Source organism: Pseudochaenichthys georgianus, chromosome 21, assembly GCF_902827115.2.
Source record: "Pseudochaenichthys georgianus chromosome 21, fPseGeo1.2, whole genome shotgun sequence".
Taxonomy (NCBI): Eukaryota; Metazoa; Chordata; class Actinopteri; order Perciformes; family Channichthyidae; genus Pseudochaenichthys; species Pseudochaenichthys georgianus.
The window spans coordinates 19,970,023-19,990,022 of NC_047523.1; the positions used below are offsets into that span (position 1 = coordinate 19,970,023).

Sequence of the window (20,000 nt, forward strand, 5' to 3'; positions counted from 1 at the left end):
CCTGTAATGATTTAAAAAACTAGCAATAGTACTTTAAAATCAATTCTTTGGCCGACTGGAAGCCAATGTAGAGATTTCAGAACCGGACTGATGTGATCCACTCTTTTAGTGTTAGTGAGGACATGTGCAGCAGCGTTCTGAATCAGCTGCAGTTTTCTGATGGATTGTTTGGCTCTGGTGAGCCCATGGGCAAGCTTTTCTAAGTCCTGTTGCGACATTAGTTTTGTAATCCTCGATATATTCTTGAGGTGCTAATAAGCAGACCTAATGACTGTTGTAATGTTGCTGTTGAAATGCAGGTCTGAGTCCATCATTACACCTAGATTTCTGGCTTTATTAGTGGTTTTGTAGTCTGCCGACTGAAGCTCTGCGATTACTTTTAATCGGTCTTTCTTTGCTCCAAAAATGATCTCTGTATTTTGTTTGTTCAGTTGTAGAAAGTTCTGAGTCATCCAGTCAGTGATGTGCTCAATGCACTTGCTCAGTGTTCTAATCAGAGAATAGTCTCCTGGTGTGATTTTAAAATAAATCTGGGTGTCGTCTGCATAGATGTGATAGCTTAGATCGCTCTTTTTAATAATTTCAGCCAGAGGTAGCATATAAATATTAAAAAGCAAAGGTCCTAAGATGGAGCCTTGAGGAACCCCGCATGACATATTTGTCAAAGTTGATGTGTAGTTGCCTATTGAGACAAAGTATTTTCTGTCCTTTAAGTAGGTACTAAACCAATTTAGAGCTGTTGCTGAAACTCCCACCCAGTTTTCTAGACGGTCTTGCAGTATGTTGTGGTCAACAGTATCAAAGGCAGCGCTGAGATCTAATAATACTAAAACTGATATTCTGCCACTGTCTGTGTTTAAATGAATGTCAGATAAGACCTTTACAAGTGCAGTTTCAGTGCTGTGGTTAGTTCTAAAGCCCGACTGAAACACATCAAAACCGTCATTTAAAAACATGAAATGACTCAACTGTTGAAAAACAACTTTTTCAATCAATTTGGCCTGTAATTATTCATTACGGTTGGGTCTAAGTTATGCTTTTTTAGGAGTGGTTTAATTACTGCAGTTTTCAGGGCCTGTGGAAATACACCTGATTGAAGAGAGTTGTTTACTATGTGTAGTATATCTGAGGCCATGCAGGGAAAAACAGTTTTGAAAAATCCTGTCGGAATAATATCGAGGCTATAGGAGGAGGATTTTAGATGTTGAATAATGTCTTCCAGGTCTTTAGCATGTATCAGACGGAATTGCGGCTGTTTCCAGATTATAGAAAAGTCAGAGCAGACATGAGACTACTGTAAAAGTGTAGCCTATATTTTCAAACAGCACTTAAATATGTTAATGGACCAGCATTTGTCAAATATTTTCTACCTGCATTTGTGATAAACTGCATAATGGAATTTGTACGTCCTTTGAGTCACATTAAAACGACTGTCTTTAAGTAATAAAGGTAATAAAAGGTATAGGTGAAGTAATAAAAGTAAATAAATCAGTGCTTCATAGCTTTGGTCTTTATATTAGGGGCCAAAGTGGATTTTCTACATAAGGATTCTGCCTCTCGTGGGTAACATTTATTCTTCCCAATGTGCAAAATGGTCTCAGCTACAGAGATGTCAAGTTAACTTAAAGTACTTATTAGAGCCAATGTTGTGTTTTTATATATAATGCTATAAGTATTTACACATTCAGGTTGATTTATTCAAACTGAGACACATTAGTTGAATGAGTCCTCAGGAGAAGCTATTAATATGTCGAAGAAAGTTTGTGCTGATGACAATGAAATGACATTTAACAACATAAAAAAAGCAATGTCATCACTGAAACAAGAGAGGCCAGGCTGCTGTCCACCGTTAAAGCCTGTTCAAAATGTAAATTGCTCAAAATAAATGATGCTACTTGACAACTGCTACTTTACAATAGGCACAAAGTGGCTTATTATAATAAAGTGTATAATAAATGTTAAAGGCTAACTTGAGATGTTCAGTTCACTTCAGTGTATTAAAGTGGCAGGTGCCTGAATGTAGAACTAAACAAAATAATTTTGGAAAGTTGTAACAAAGCAAAGAAAACATTTACATATCTTTATATATTTTCTATTTCATTGAAGTGCAAAAACATCTTTATTATATTAATATTATTATTATTATTACTCTTCCACTTTAAATATATTTTGTAGGCTCTTTTTCAGTCTTACATGACTGTTCATTCACTTAACTTTGTTATGATGTCGCTATCAACATAGTCTCAATTTGAATCCCTAATGACATCAGTATTAAATGGTCAAAGTATGAACAATTGTTTCATAGGCTTTTCTATTATAAGTATCAATATTGGCCTCATGGGTCTTCTGCTGGTGCATGCAGCGTTAGTCAAAATGTTAATAGCAGTGATACAAATGTACTCCTAGGGTTTCTGTTTCTTGATGCTGTCTGGTATAATAGATCGCCGCGTGATGTTTCAGCCAATCTAGCAGAAGAAACCGCTTCTTGTTAACGCCTACCTACACAGAGCTAAAGGTGACTGTTGGTCATTGATTTATCATAAGTTCAGCTTGTATGTGAGTGTGTAGCATACAGTCTCTAATCCTATTATAAAGGTGTATGTGCATATCTATCTATCAATATGTGCCTGAAAAGTATGTTTTGTTACATATCCTAAAGATGCTGATAAGATGCTGATTGTGTAGAAGTTTATGAGAAGAAGACCCAACCTCTAAACAAATTCATTACTCCAATACACATTTCCTAATCAGGTAATAGTCTCAATCTTTTACAGTTCAATGTTCAAATTAATAATAATGAATAACATTAGTCACATTAATAATATCAGGTAGGGTAGGGATGTTGTTAAGGTTGGGGAGTTTAGGAGATTTATCTTATTTAAATAGCTTGTGATTCAAATAATAATTTAGCAAATGTTTGATGGATTGTATTATGATGTTATCTTGTGTGGCTTCTTGTCATTCTATTTGTATCATAATTTACCCCAAAAGTATCCATTTAGCTATCACTACTGATTCTCAGGTACCAACATGTCAATCCATAAAGCCCCTGTGTGTGTGTGTGTGTGTGTGTGTGTGTGTGTGTGTGTGTGTGTGTGTGTGTGTGTGTGTGTGTGTGTGTGTGTGTGTGTGTGTGTGTGTGTGTGTGTGTGTGTGTGTGTGTGTGTGTGTGTGTGTGTGTGTGTGTGTGTGTGTGTGTGTGTGTGTGTGTGTGTGTGTGTGTGTGTGTGTGTGTGTGTGTGTGTGTGTGTGTGTGTTTTTGGTTGATGATAACAGTGTGCCATTGACAGGTACGACAGTGAGAAATCCTCTTCACACATGCAGAATACGACAATCCTGGCCAGCTCTGTGCAGTTCACACCATTTCTAACACATACAATGATGAGATGACTTTTCTCTATAGAATAACGTCTCTTCTAACTATGGTGGCAGCATGGCATGAGGATATTGGTGAGTTTAATACAATTTAAACCAAAAAAAGGAGAGGGTTGTCAGAAAAAGCGCATGTTTACATGTGTACATGCTTCACTGATGGATTTTAAAACGTTCAGGCAAATTTGATTATTGCTTCAGCGGCACCCAATCTGGATAATCAAAGTGTGTGTCTAGACTACGAGATGAGTAATTGTGCTCTCATTTCCATCATTCATTTGTGATAGAATGATGATGCTTATTTAACACAGCCGGTAAAAACAGTGGAACAAATTGAAACCGATACTTTTTAAATGTCCCAGCTTTGTATTTAAGTCCTTACATGCTGTTGATTGGTAAAGCAGTTTTCCTGGATGTTCATGCTGTACAGAGTTAGATTAAAGCTGAAAACGTAGATTGTGTTGTGTATGCAGAATGCAATTATATCAGGGGGATTTCCGAGGAGATTTGTTTACCCTACTCTGCAACAAAAAGAAAATATTCAAGAAGAGGTATTAAAATATATCTCAAATTGTATATCCACAGTATTTATTTATTATTCAATTATACAAATCATAATTGCATTTATTACATTACTATTTGAAGAGCGTGGCTATATTTACACAGTATAAACAACTGTGTGTATGTGTATAGTATGTTTAGACATTCAAATGTCTACAGATCTATTACATCCTTATGCAGTATGTGTTCATGTTGGAGGTTTATTCTTTACATTGCATTTAGCTGACGCTTTTATCCAAAGCGACTTACAAGTACATCAGGTTTCATAGAGCCAAGTATTTCAAGTGCTACTCAACTGGCTTTAGATAAGCCAGTCCTTTATTAGTATATAAGTGCTCTGTTAGCAGTTCTTTGTTAGTAATTCTATCGCTCGAGGTGGAGTCGAAAGAGATGAGTTTTCAGTCTGCGCCGGAAGGTGTGTAAGCTTTCTGCTGTCCTGATGTCAATGGGGAGCTCATTCCACCATTTTGGAGCCAGGATAGCAAACCCACGTGTTTTTGCTGATGGGAACTTGGGTCCCCCTCGCAGCGAGGGTGCAGCGAGTCGTTTGGCTGATGCAGAGCGTAGAGCACGCGCTCGGGTGTACAGTTTAACCATGTCCTGGATGTAGGAAGGGCCAGTGTCTTGAAGTGAATTCTAGCAGTTACCGGAAGCCAATGAAGGGAGCGGAGGAGCGGCGTGGTGTGGGAGAATTTAGGAAGGTTTAAGACCAGACGAGCCGCTGCATTCTGGATGAGCTGCAGAGGTCGGATGGCACATGCAGGTAGACCAGCCAGGAGGGAGTTGCAGTAGTCTAGGCGTGAGGTGACGAGAGCCTGGACCAGAACCTGCGTCGCTTTCTGGGTCAGCTGGGGACGTATCTTCCTGATGTTGTAGAGCGTGTATCTGCAACAACGGGTTGTAGCAGCGATGTTTGCAGTGAAGGACAGGTTGTTATCTAGGATCACACCCAGATTCCTTACAGTCTGAGTCGGGGAAACAACAGAGGTGCCGATGTTGATAGTCAGGTCAAGAGTGGGACAATCTTTTCCCGGAAGGAAAAGCAGTTCAGTTTTGTCAAGGTTGAGCTTGAGATGATGAGCGGACATCCACTGAGAGATGTCAGCTAAACAAGCAGAGATGCGTGCGACGACCTGGGTCTCTGAGCGGGGAAAGGACAGAATTAATAGGGTGTCGTCAGTGTAGCAGTGGTATGAAAAACCATGCGGGCTAATGACAGGTCCGAGCGAGTTTGTGTACAGGGAGAAGAGGAGGGGACCAAGAACAGAGCCCTGAGGGACCCCTGTAGTTAATTGACAAGGGTCGGACTCGGACCCTCTCCAAATTACCCTGTAGGTACGGTCTTTGAGGTATGAGGTGAGGAGGGAAAGTGCAGAGCCTGAAACTCCAAGTTCTTGGAGAGTGCGAAGGAGGATCTGATGGTTTACCGTGTCGAATGCAGCAGACAGGTCCAACAGGATGATGACAGAGGAGAGGGAGGCTGCTTTTGCAGTGTGCAGTTCATCAGTGACAGCAGTTTCTGTGGAGTGGCCTGCCTTGCAACAAGACTGGTGCGGATCCAGAAGGTTGTTCTGATGGAGATAACAGGAGAGTTGTTTAAAGACAGCACATTCAAGTGTTTTAGACAGGAACGGGAGTAGAGAGACAGGCCTGTAGTTTATAACATCAGACGGGTTGAGAGTGGGTTTCTTTAGGAGAGGGTTTACTCTTGCCTCCTTGAGACTGTTTGGAAAGTGACCAGAAGTTAGAGAAGTGTTGATGAAATGGGTGAGAAACGGTAGAATATCAGGAGCGATAGTCTGAAGGAGGTTTGAAGGGATAGGGTCCAGAGGACAGGTGGTAGGGCGGGCAGAGGTAATGAGGGTAAGAACCTCACTTGGCGAGAGAGGGGAAAAGGAGGTTAGTGTGCGGGTGGAAGGAGGGTCTGGTGACCCATCGGTGAGTAAAGGTGAGTCAGAAAAAGAAGAGCGAATATCATCAACCTTTATTTCAAAGTGGTTAACAAAGTCGCTTGACAGAAGGGAGGAGTGGGGAGGGGCTTTGGGGGGGGTCCAAGAGGGTGGAGAAGATGGAAAATAGTTTTTTAGGATTGGAATAGGAAGATTGGATCTTATCTTGAAAGAAAGTGCTTTTTGCCTGAGAGATCGAAGCAGAGAAAGAGGAGAGGAGAGCCTGATAGGTTAGGAGGTCGTCGCGGTGTTTGGATTTCCACCATTTCCGCTCTGCTGCCCTAAGGACGGTTCTATTAGCACACAGTGCGTCATTTAGCCAGGGAGCAGGAGGGGACTGACGAGCCTGCCGAGATGTGAGAGGACAGAGAGAGTCCAGAGAGGAAGAGAGAGTAGAGAGGAGAGTTTCCGCAGCAGAGTTTGGAGGCAGGAGTTGGAACGAGTTAGAGGAAGGGAGGGCTGAGAGCACCGATGAGGCAAAGGTAGAGGGGGAGAGGGAACGGAGGTTACGGCGGACAGGTGCAGGATGAGAAGAGATTCGTTTGTTATGTTTGGAAAAGGGTAGAGAGAATGAAATGAAGAAGTGATCAGATGTGTGGAGCGGGTTTACAGAGAGGTTAGAATTGGCGCAGTTCCTTGAGAATATGAGATCAAGGACATTGCCAGCTTTATGAGTTGGTGGGGACGGAGACAGTGAGAAAGCAAAGGCGGTTAACAGAGATGTTAGTTCGTCTATCTTCCCCGTCTGGAGGTTGAAGTCTCCGAGAAGTACAGCGGGAGGGCCAGTTTCAGGGATGTGTGAGAGGAGACTATCCAATTCCTCCAAGAAGTCCCCCAAGGCGCCTGGTGGACGGTAGAGAACAACAATGGTTAATTGTATAGGATGGGTTACTGTAACGGCATGGAATTCAAAGGTGGAAGGAGCGAAGTTAGGTAGCTCGAAGAGGGAAAAGCTCCATTTGGGAGAGAGCAGGAGACCAGTGCCACCTCCTCTGCCAGTGGGTCTGGGTGTATGGGAGAAGGAATATGCTGTGGAGAGAGCTGCTGGGGTGGATGTGTTGAATGGAGTAATCCAGGTCTCAGTGAGAGCAAGGAAATCCAGAGATTGCAGGGAAGCGTAGCCAGAGATGAAGTCAGCTTTAGGAACAGCTGACTGGCAGTTCCACAGGCCGCCTGAAACTAGATGTTGGATGTCAGTGGAGCATGTGGGATAGACGAGAGCAGGCCGGTTATAGCGGCAGAGGAAGTGTTACATACATCTACCAGCTCCTGGCAAGTGTTCAGAGTGAACTTAAGAGTGACTCTGGGTCTTTTTCAAACATGACGTCCATAAGATAACTTGCCTGAACATTTATAGAGTCATGTTTTTACAACGCTATAAAGAGACCAGCACTGCCATAGTCACTGAAGTGCCTCGGCAATAGAGGGAGAAAGTCAAGGGAAGAGAAGAGAAAATAAAGTGAAAATATACATTCATTGTTCACATCTTTACATATTTTAAGTGGTTTCCCTTACATTCAAGGTCTTATGGTGTCTAATTGTTTTTATTTTATCTGAAGAGCCAACACTTGACTTAAAGTGCAGGAATGAATTAATGGTAACCTAAAGAAGTGTTTTCATTCAAAGCTTGTCATTAGTTCATGTGAACGTTTGGCAGGCAGTGATGTCAGTATTGGTGCACAGAAAGATTTTTGGGTTTAAAAATAAATGAGTCAGAGGAGAACTTAGCTGTGCTGATTTTCACATGATTGTGTCTTACATGCCTCCAGTGACAGCGCTCTTGTGATGGATTTTGTATCGTCAGAAATAACCGGAGTTATACAACATCAAAAAATGAAATTGGCCCGCTGTTTAGATTCAGGTGGGATCTTTTCCAAAAGTTTGGCCCTCTTGCCCCCTGGCTCAGTTTATAGAGAGAGTCACCTGCCCCTCGCTCCAGCTGCTCCACCTCCTCCCCCCCAAAGTGGAGCATCAGACCCAGCAAGCAGTTACCTGATGGAGCCCCCCAGCAGCCTCCAGGAGGGCCCCCCAGTCTGCTGGCCTGGGGGGAGAGGAACAAAGGGGGAATTATTGGGAGAGGGAAGAAAAACAGCTATCCACTTTATGTCACATAAAAATGAAGCCTGTGAACATAATCCAGACAGCAATTACATTTCTCACCACAAAGTAATTCGGGTAACAAATTCTTAGTATATGAATGTAATTTATATGACAGCAGGTTATCGCGGATGGAACCACAGACCGTTTGCTTCTCTGCTGTCGGTCACTCTTTCTTTCTTTGCTGCAGATTTGTATTATTCTCTCTTATATGTGCTGCTTCACCTCTGTTTTTCCTTTCCTCTTTTCGCTGTCTTTCTTCCTTTGGGGCAGCAGTTGCTTTCATCCTGTTAATGACCCTTTGCATAAAGTCGGGTCCACAAAGAAATGTTTTTGTACAGATTGAAAGAACTTGACAGCACAAATACCTCGTCTCCGACACCTCTGGGATGAATTGGAACAATGACTTTGGCCTTTTTACCCGACATTAGTGCCTGACCTCTCGATGTGGATTAATGAGAGCAAATCCCTGCTGGTGTCAAAATCTTGTGGAAAGCCTGAAACCAGAATAATTCAGGCTATTACAGCAGCACAGTCAGGGTTTTAAATGTTCAACAATGACCTTATGGTCAGCTAATGGATTTTGGAGAAATGTGCTATGCCAGCTCAAGGAAGCTTCAAAGAAAAACATATTTTAGAGGGTTGGAGACTAATTCTAGCCAGATGTTGAAAAGCTGGAAATGCATCCATCCTCAGTATTCAATCAATCAATGTTTATTTATATAGCCCAATATCACAAATGTTGCATTTGTCTCAGTGGTCTTCACAGTGTGTACAGAATATCAGTATGACAATACGACACCCTCTGTCCTTAGACCCTCACATCGTACAAGGAAAAACTTCCGAAGAAAACCCAGTTTAAAGGGAAAAATGGGAGAAACCTCAGGGAGAGCAACAGAGGAGGGATCCCTCTCCCAGGACGGACAGACGTGCAATAGATGCCGTGTGTAAATTGAAAAGATAATACATTTGCAACATAGGTAGTCCAAATGTTTGGAAATGCATGTGTGTATAATAGGAAGATGAATCCACGAGGATATCCATCCAGGACCGATGATCCAGGACCACAGCCACGACTCGCGATCCAGGGCTCGCGATCCAGGACACAGGACCGCAGGATCATCCATGACTCCGGATCCCAGCGTATATAGACACCAAAAGGATCTGTGTCGGTGTATTGATCTGTGTCGGTGTGGGAGTGTGTACGTTAAAGCTGGTGGAGAAGATACACCTTTTGTGTTAAATGTGTTTGTGTTTCTGGATAATTGTGAACTTGTTGACTTGTTAATTGTTGTCACTATACGAGTGATTACTGTAGAAATAGTATTTGATAGTAGCATTAGTCACAGCAGCACGTTCTGTGTATTTTCAGTTGTTTGTGTGTGTAAGTGTGTGTGTCTCTGTGCGTTTCTTTATGTTGCATCACCACTGATCTCAACAGTCATGCCGTGGAGCCTTGGGCTGTTCTCTTCAGCGTAGCGTCTGGGGAGAATCAGCCTGTAAGCGAGTGTCTAAAAAGAGAGAGAGAGAGTGTGTGTGTGTGTGTGTGTGTGTGTGTGTGTGTGTGTGTGTGTGTGTGTGTGTGTGTGTGTGTGTGTGTGTGTGTGTGTGTGTGTGTGTGTGTGTGTGTGTGTGTGTGTGTGTGTGTGTGTGTGTGTGTGTGTGTGTGTGTGTGTGTGTGTGTGTGTGTGTGTGTGTGTGTGTGTGTGTGTGTGTGTGTGTGTGTGTGTGTGTGTGTGTGTGTGTGTGTGTGTGTGTGTGTGTGTGTGTGTGTGTGTGTGTGTGTGTGTGCATAGTCAACACCTTCTCCGGGAAGAAGAAAAGCTGTTTTCTCTTGTATGCATTCCTCTGTTACACACTGCTGTTTGTTTTCCTGGATCGTCTTTAAGATAAACTCCCTTTTTAATACCCGTCTCCTTCAAATACCTGTTCAGTATATTAAGTGTGTGCCGAACGCTGAGGTGTTGTTTGTTTGGGTGTGTGTGCTGGGGAATGTGAATATAGGTGTGATGATAGATATCGCTGTGTCACTGGGTGTATAGAAATGTAGCTTTTGTGTCATCTAAAGGTTAAACAACTATATTAGCTTGTCAATTCGGGCCTCATACAAGAAAACCTCCTATCTCACCACATCTTATATAGTGACATTGATACAATTGAATTCCTAATTGACTCCCACTCTGCTCAGTTACTGCCTGACAGGCTTTGTCCACACCAACACCTGGCGTGGGTTGGCGGAGCTGCTAATGGCAATCAGTGCTCGTTTCTGATTCATCAACGGTGCTCAGATTGAGTTTACAAGTGCAACTGAAGGTGGACACTACGGCTGTCACAGGAAATCCCCAAACAATTATTGCAATTGCATTTCGCCTCTGGACAGCCAATGAGAAAAGACATGGCACTGATGGCAGGAGAGCTTTCGGTACAAGCAAACTTATTTTTCTGGAAAAAGGACATCATGATTGATGAGAGTACAGAACCCTTTTTTCTAATAATGATGGATGCAGCTCCTGTAGCAGGTTGAGTGGCCATGTGATGTGATGTGATCAGTTTGGATGACTCACACAGTCTGCACTCCAAATGCTCATTTCTGAGAGACAGAGCTGAGAGACAGACGATATATCGTATACTGACGAGCAGCAGAAGCACACAGGAAGCAAGAAAGCTGAATATCAATTATTTAAAATAATTTGAACATTTTATTAATGTTTAATTATTTAAAAGTAGAGAAATGTTTTATGATCAGCCCATGAGAATCCCTTTTAAATGACTTTGTTTTCTTTTTTTATTTGTGTTAAGATTATTTTTCTTTAAAACCACAATTTTCTTTTTCTTATTTATTTATTAAAGACAAGAATATGTTCAATTATTCGTGTTTGAATTTTAGAATGTTCGTCTTTAAAACCAAGTATTTTATTTATTTATTTATTTTAGTTTGCATTTCAGACTGTTTTTCTTTAAAGGGGACCTATCATGCAAAATGCACTTTTTGATGTCTTTTATACATAAATATATGTCCCCGGTGTGTCAGGGAACTCACGCAGCGTCAGAAAATAAAACCCTCTCTCTTTTCCTCCGTACCTATCAGAAAGTTGCTATCAGAAACAATGCCCGACTGTTTTGGACGTAATATGGTCGGTGTTTACATCCTGTACATTAGCATCGCTAACACTCAGAGCTAACCTGTACTGGAGAGCATGTGTGTGAAGAAGCAGGAGAAAAAAAGGAACTCACCTTGTGGTGTAACCGGCAAGAGAGACAGCCTTTAAGCTCCATACTGTTTCAGAAATAATCCTTGATAATCCATGATATGGCGTTTCATCACGGCAGTATTTCGTTTAGACAGTAGCAGCCGGGTCCGCATGAGCTCAGCCCCCTCCTTTTTTTTATCAATTCTTTTTTTTTTATATAGCTTTATACCCAAAATCAGCACTTGTGAAACAGGAAGTGAAATAGAGGGATATGAGGCATGGCTAGAATGGGTGATCTGTTTGGTATTTTGAGCAAAACACTTCATAGTGTATATTTTTGTATATTTGTATATATCAGTGACCTATGCTATTGCCTAAAAATAGCATGATAGGTGACCTTTAATACAGAGAAGCTAAGACAGTTTAGCATATAATATCATTGAGTGCAATTTGAAAATTGCAAAAAGATGTGCTTGCCAAAAACAGGATTTTTTTTATGTAACTTGTAACCAAATAGTTATGCTGCTATGCTGTGATTGGACAGATTATGTTAAGAAGTTAACAGCTAACAGTGAAAGTGAAAATAACCCTGCCCTTGTTGTTCAAATATATTTTACATGAAGTTATATCTATGATATGAAGAACATTTCCATCATTTTCTACACTGGCCGGGCTTCACTAAAACATCATTTTGTGCGGGGTAAATAAGTCAATGTGTGTATGTGTCTGTCCTTGACATGTGATAAAGCACCGCAAACCTGATTTTGATGCAACTCTGCGGAGTAATGGATCACAGCGCTCTGGCATTTTCAAAATGACTGTGTTTGGCCCAAGGTGGCAGCGGCAATTACCTGGCAAACATTTTAATAACCAGTCATATGTCACATGCTGCCGGGGAATAAAACGAAACTCAGAGCACTTACCCATGCTTTCCAAATTTGTCTCCAGGGCCAACAGTTTGCAACATATTGGATTTTTCCCTGTATTGCGCTGTTTCAAAACCAGTTTGCCCCCAGGCTTTATTTCTCCTTGTATTAATTTACTGATCACTTCAGAAGTCACTGCCTCATTTTTATCTCTTTCAACGTATGGCACAAACATAAAAGTGTAAAGAGAAGAAAGCAATGCAAATAGACCCATACAACATATGTTATATTGTTACATAACAGACTTAAAAATGATTTGTTCCAGACATGGTGGCACAAAAGACACACAGCTCCTAAATAGAAAGAATATAATTAAACTACTGTTCACAGTGAATTTAGGAAAAGAACAGCCCCAAGGTTTGCCAGGTGTATATCTGGCATCTTTCAACACAGTGGGATCCTTTACCTTCCAGCAATGCTTTTAATTCTCACAATGCACATACAATTGCTCTGTGAAAGACTTTAAGTACAAATACAGCTGAAGTAGAAGTGCACCACAGAAGAACTTTCTTTGGGGTTAATGGAGATTTAATTAGGGTAGATGTGGTTTTTTGATCACACATTGGGACATTGTTTTGTCATAGCAGCATGTTAAAAAGCCATTGCAGATTGGTTGAAAGTAGAAAATAATAAAATAAACATAAATAAACAGGACCAACAGTGGAAAGACGCATGTCTATATTATATGCTATAATAGACCAACCTGTAGTGTTAAAACATTTTTTAAACATAGTAAACTATATAACTAGATTATTAAACTGTGTAGTGTAGTCACTTATTTAGATGCAATGAGGTAGTGTGACCACAATATATACAACTTGCAGGGTTAAAGTTCAGAGTTGAATCTGGTTAAAAAAGGGCAGAGGTGAGCTGTGCTAGAGGGTTATTTCTGTTGGAAGGAGATATGTTGTGTATCGGTCCAGTTTCAGTCTGTTAGAGAAAGAGCAGTGCTGTCTGTCCAGTAGCTGCTGGAGAAGATTTCCTGGTAGGGAAACCTAAGTGAATATAAGTAATCTGCTCATCTGCTCTGCACAGAGACATACAGTACAGAGAGTCTGAATCTGCAGCATGTGAGTGTTCCTTTCCTTTTGGGCTGGTGTTATAAGCTCACAGAGGTTATGGGGAATTTGTGTATTTATCACACTACAACACTAACACTACAGGGATCCATATCTTGCCCATGCACCACTGACGCTCCAATAGGTCAAAACCATTTAACCCATTAGACACAGTTGCCTCACACAAGTTATGGTCTTTGCCCAGTGAAATATTTTTTTCCATATCAGATCTTTTCATTCAAAGGATTTAAAGAAACCTAAAGAGATACATATCCTGTATTTCTCACTAAAAGTAGAAAGAAGTTGTAGAATATGGAAATGTTTTGGTATAGAAATGTTTATGTGCTTTATTTTACTTTATGAGAATGTTGTGACCACTCTGAAAGTCCATTTAGCATTTATATTACTTGTAGAAATTGTAGGTGGAACAGATAGATCAAGGTTTATTAAAATGCAGACCTTAATCTGACTGTCGGACAATAAACGGATAGAGATAACACTACAAAGAACATCTTGGTGCTCCTAAACATAGGGATATGTTCGCTGCGGTGTTTTGATATATGTAATTGCTTGTACAGTAAGTGTACGTCTCTCTGTTTTTCAGAGTATCCCAGCGCTGCCCTGCGGTAAAGCCCTTTACTCGTATGAAGGAAAGGAACCAGGCGATCTCCAATTCTCCAAGGGTGACATCATCATCCTGCGACGCAAGGTGGATGACAACTGGTACCATGGCGAGCTCAACAGTTGCCATGGTTTCTTGCCCGCTAGTTACATCCAGTTGCTGCGTCCCCTGAGCCAAACTCCACCCCAGGGCAAAGCACTGTACGACTTTGAGGTCAAAGATAAAGACCAGGATAAAGACTGTCTGGCCTTCAGCAAGGTAACACACACACACACACACACACACACACACACACACACACACACACACACACACACACACACACACACACACACTCCACTTTTATATGAAACAAATATTCGAATGGCACTTCGAGTGTGCAGACCTCCGCCAGCCATGGCCTTCCCCATAAGTGAAAAATAATGGGTGTATGCTCCAAAATAAATTTAATTTACCCTTGGCCCATGCTACACCCTTGCACAAAGTTTCTTGAACCACAGGCCATTAGTTTCTGCTGAAAAACAAACAAACAATCCACAAACATAACCTTCTTTGCAGGGGTAATAATGTGAAATATGGATGAATCAGTGGACGGAGATTAGTGAAATGGCTGAATTTACAACAACAGGAAAAGCGCATCTCTAATCTGTGGTTTTAAAGCAGGGGAATCTTTGTAGGACTCTAATAATGTATTACTGCTGCCTAGCCCCTTTAGATTGGCTCTCAGACTGTTAACCAGAGCAACTTGGTAACCTTTTGTTCACATTTCTATTTCTGATTTGGTTCATGTTGTCAGATGTTTAATTTTGTCTCACTTTATGTCTTGAGTCAGATTACCTTGTTAGTTTAAAAAATATATTTAGTCAACCCAATCATGTTTTGTTAGTCAAGTTGTAATGTATTTTCGGTCAATAGAAACTGTTAAAATATGTTGTAGCCCCAAACCCTTTTGTTGTCATCATAGAAGATCATGTCAGTCCTGATATCGCACACACAGTACAGGAAAAGAAAATTGCTGCATAAAAGAAACATTACTTTTCACTGCCATAGCCATTTGTGTGTTTGTTTGATGTAAAGTGGTAATGTGTGTGTCATTGTCAAGTGCAGTATGGCTGATGAGCTTCTTCACACTTTTTTGTTTTTCTGTTAAAGTCACAAAGGCTTGCATATTTCTGGACAAGAAATGAGTTGGTACTTTTAGTTTTGCCTTTGCCTTACCAATTTATCATTGATGTTATGACATCAAATGATGCATGAAAAGCTCTGCAAGTCAGTGGGTCTGATATGAGGTTGGAGTTGACAAAGAGTAGCAGTTGCTGCCTAAAAATACTTTTTTAATTACTGATAGTTACTCTAATCATGGGGCTTTGACTGAAACATTTTTAAATGTACTCTAGTATTCTTGGAATATAGATTCTGGCATCTAAGATGTATGCTCATTAAAATGATTGGATTTTTCTTTTTGCAATGAGTTTGGAAAAAAAATATTCAACAACATGAAACAAACAAACCTATCCTCTCCATCTAGTAGGACACTTTAGATTGTCACTTGTTGAGTAATACATTATGTTGTGCCATTGACGGTGAGTTTTTATTATGTCATGCTGACCTACAAACTAATTCCACCAACCCTGGTCGAATTTCCATTTAAGTGAAGCAAAGCAATGTTTGTTCTGGTTGCCAGTATTAATAATAAGTATATTTTTCTCTAAATGCAGGAACCTGCATCTATTTATCTTCATGTATCCTTTTGGTCTTGTGGGGTTTTAGTGCGTCATCATCACCCGAGAGATGTAAAGTGACAACTGGAAAGTGCAAGAAAGTAGGCACATACCTTATGTCTGCTTTTTCTGACCAAGGCTGCTTGTTAATTAGCACAGCGGCATGCTCTGCTCATTAACAAGCACAGTGTCTCTCCTGCACCTGTTCAAGGCTGCAGTCGAATAGTTTAAAAATCAGCTCCTAAGTTCTAACCCTATCATCTATTCCTTGACCTCTGAGTGAAACGTCACGGGGTTAAGGGATAGTGGATAGGAGAATTCAAAAGGACTTAGGAGAAGAGACTGCGGTACTTTAGAGAATCCGAATGCACTTTCACTATCCGACGTGTTTATGATGCGCCAGCGGACGTCATTGTGTGCGTCTGCTGCTGTGGGGAAACTATGGAAACTACAGTTTTCTATACAGCGGACTACAACATGGATGTTTAATAAGAACGAGGGACTACTGTAAACTCATCTAGAGACTCTGCACCGTGCTCTGATGCTGCTGCTTTGCTTTATGAACGTGGACAACGGAGAAACATATTCTTCATGACCAAAGTTGGAATTGAAATAAAAAAGGAAAGTGAAACTTCTGCTCGTCACCCTCTCCCTCCGGTTCACATTAATACAAATGATCCCAATACGTATGATTGTATGAACTAAAGATCTTAAAATCAATACAGATGTATTTATTATAAACATTAGTCCTTAACATCTATCACTGTGTATATCACCATTCAAACATCTTTTAAAAGTTGAACAAACCCCACACAGCGAAAAGACTGAAATGTTGACTTTATTTGATCATTTCAGTAAAAACTAACGTTCATATTTCTCTTTTTGATTATAATACTGATGAACGTTCAAAACAAAGCTTACCACCTAAGTTTTAAAATGCTTAATAAGCACCGTAACTTTCATGATATCATTTCTCGGTCATAATCGGTTGTTTCCGTGAACGGCCGACTGTTGAGTGACGGCAAATGCTGTGGCTGCAAGGCATTGTGGGGCAGCATTTTCGCTTCTCCTGTCGGTTAGGGAGGTCCAGTGGTTCCTAATCTAAAGGAGGTTATAAAGGAAGTTTGAAACCTCCTTTCCTATCATTCTCATCATTCTAGAGAATTCGAACGGCACTTATCATGGCTGCCACTGAGGGACTTCCGGGTCATTTCACTCCTTTAGGAAGGTTCCTAAGCTAAATGGACTATTCGACTTCAGCCCAAGTTGATGGCTCTATCTTCAGGTGTATCTTCAGGTCTTCAGGTCCCTTTTGATATAGATGTCTTCCTATTTAAAAAAAAAATAATGTGTACATGTTGGATTTGGGGAAGGTTTTCTATGGATCAGTTTAGAGTAGGTTCAAAATCATTTCACACGGTATCAAACAAATGATAGTTTCAAAGGGATGGATTAGATCAGAGAAGATACTCAGGGGCAAATTCACAAAAGGATTCTACAGCTTTTTCTGCAGCAGTTACCCTGCACACATTAGACATGACGGTACTGTGTCGTTTTCTAGGGCACGAGCAAAGATTAAAATACCCCCCTTAGTGCTTTCCTTGGTGCTCTTGTGCTTTATGCATGGGTAAATGAGCTGATATGTAGGTCTACACTTGACGCCAAATTGAGCCTCATTGCAAATACAGTCTTCAGGGAGATGGAGGTAACTGAAGAGCATTTATAAGGTGTGTCATGCCAAGGCAAGATCACCGGCTGTAATCCTTTCTTTGTGAATTCACCTGTCAGTCTTTTTAAAAGTATGTATGCAGGTTGGGTTTGGTGTAAAAAAGTTATTTGTATTCTGATATGTTTCTGTTCCTAAGAGCTTATCATTTGTTCCTGCTGTTACACAGACTCATTTGTTTGAGGACTGAACACTCTCTCTGTCTCTGCCCTGTAATTGTGTGTTTGTGGAGGGAAGAAGATTACTACATTACAGCGTACAGTACACTTCACTGTAGGTGCTGTAGGACTAATCACAGTAATGCAAAGCATAGATAACTTGTTGCAAACTCACTCTGCTTTACATCCTGATTAACGGATAATGACGAGAATTTCAGAGTTCACATCATTCTGAGTTTTAGGGCTAATCTAATCGTCAGGTTCATGATTGAAGATTACACAAAGACATACACTCACACAGACACGAGTGTCCCTGGGGTGCGCTGTGTGAGATGTCATGCAGAAACCAGTGTCTGTGATATTGTTTTGTCATGCGAGAGACCATTTCTCAGTATGATTAATACACAACAGTCATTTACCAGCATTATCACTGCCTTCCCTAATGGTGTAGCCAAGACCTGCATGTGCATGGGAGTAGAAGAGCAACTGAGGGGAAAGGAAGTGTGTGGTGGGGTTGAATGAAGAACATAATATGTTTCCATGTGTGTCGGATATTGCTGAAAACATTATAAGATAAAAATGAAGGCAATTGAAATGAAGTGAAACCAGTATCTGCCTATCAATCTAAAAACATATCCACGCACGATTTGTAGTCAATGAGCTACAACTTGCAAAACACCATTCGCCATCATTCCTGAGTTAAGCAATCCAACAGATGGACATACAAAATGGTGATGAACGTTTTTTTCAAACCGTGTAAGGATTCAATAGACAATTTCAGAAGACACAAACATCCACTCACAAAGAGTTTGAGATGCTTTGTTTTGGCCAGTTTCTGATAAATAAAGTGTTTTTTAAGTGATGAAGACAGAAAGCCGCATTTCTTTCTTTATTTATCCTTTTCTTTACTTTATTATAATACAAATGGATTTGAACACATGTGGTGGACCTACAATGTGTGTAGTCTCAATACTCATTTCCTCTCTCTCCAGGATGAGGTACTGACAGTAATCAGGCGAGTGGACGAGAACTGGGCAGAAGGCATGCTGGGAGACAAGATTGGCATCTTCCCCATTCTCTATGTGGAGGTAAACCCACAGACATTACACAGAAACACACACAAAACACTTACATATCAGGTTATTTCAGCAATAGCTGTAAAAGCAACAGCACAACACCTTCAGTACAGTATTTTCATTTATCATAATGCTACTTTTTAAATGAAGAGAACATTTTCTTTCTTGGTTGAAAGTATATGCTGTGTACTTCGACAAGAAACAATGTCAATGTTTTGTTTGTATGACTGGAAATATTCCCAGTATGTTGCTAATATCCATTCAAAATGTACAAAAACTAAGTAAGTGCAGTTTTTGCGGTTCACAAAAGAAAGATGGATATTAAGATAAACTTTATGTTCCTCCTTTAAACATGGAGATTGCATGTTTGTCTTCATTGAGGTTCCACATGATGTTTCAGTATGAGGATGTGATGTTGTGTTTTCTATGTTTGTCCACCTATCTAAAGAAATGCCCTACCAAATATTAACATTTCCCCTGGAATATAAATTGCGTTATAAATGCTGTTTAAAACCAGGCAGAGCTGGAGTTTTTTTTTAAGGGATTTCCTCTCAGTAAACGGATAAAACCCCCATCACCCGAAACATTTTACCGTCGTTCGTAGTGCCATGCCTGTCAAGAGTGAAATATAGTTTACTTTTAATCCCTGTGCTACTGAAAAAAAAAACATGCACAATTTGCTCTGCATCGAATTTAAGGCTTTTAAGCCGTAGTAAATAAGCAGTTGGTAGAAACTGGAAAGAAAGTGTGCTTCCTTACGTTTTCTGTAAGCTGTCTCTTTTAATTTCATCACCACAAAATTGAGTGTGAGCTAATTATCTTGTGTCCCTGTTGTAAACAAACGATGACATATTCAAAACAGATGCATGTTTGCAAAGCAATAAGACCCAATGTACATGTCTTGTGTATTCATGTACTGTGGCTTAGAGAAATTCATTTACGTAGAGATTAAAGAGAGACACTAATGGGATGACTTCTTCATGCTGCAAGCATTATTTTCCTTTGATAGCAACATCCCTACAATCAAGCTTCTCTTTTCTGTTTAGCCATCCTTTCTTCATGCTGCCCTCTCAACACACACCATCTCTCTCCCTGGGATGACAGCCTGAACGGGTTTGGACTGGCTACCCAATCATGTCGCTGAAATTAGCTATTTGTCCAAACGGCTCTCTTAGGTGATGACTATTAAGCCGTACAGAAGGCTGTGAAAGGCAGGGACAAACACAGACAGACACACTGTGTCTACTATTAGATAGAGATGCATCAATTATTTAGAGCTCTCCATCACTCTGACACAGCAGGGGTTACTAGGGCATGTCGTGTGTGTGTGTGTGTGTGTGTGTGTGTGTGTGTGTGTGTGTGTGTGTGTGTGTGTGTGTGTGTGTGTGTGTGTGTGTGTGTGTGTGTGTGTGTGTGTGTGTGTGTGTGTGTGTGTGTGTGTGTGTGTGTGTGTGTGTGTGTGTGTGTGTGTGTGTGTGTGTGTGTGTGTGTGTGTGTGTGTGTGTGTGTGTGTGTGTGTGTGTGTGTGTACGCAGTGGGAGCT

At 40.7% G+C, this 20,000-nt stretch overlaps 1 protein-coding gene across 1 annotated transcript in view; it reads left to right on the plus strand.

Annotated features, from left to right (window-relative positions):
* Nucleotides 1-20,000, plus strand: part of LOC117467096 (E3 ubiquitin-protein ligase SH3RF3-like) — a 138,444-nt gene that overhangs the window by 82,598 nt on the left and 35,846 nt on the right. Inside the window, 2 exon segments of the mRNA XM_034110689.2 lie at nucleotides 13,759-14,034; nucleotides 18,374-18,469. Of these exon segments, the coding sequence (XP_033966580.1) occupies nucleotides 13,759-14,034; nucleotides 18,374-18,469 (372 nt within the window).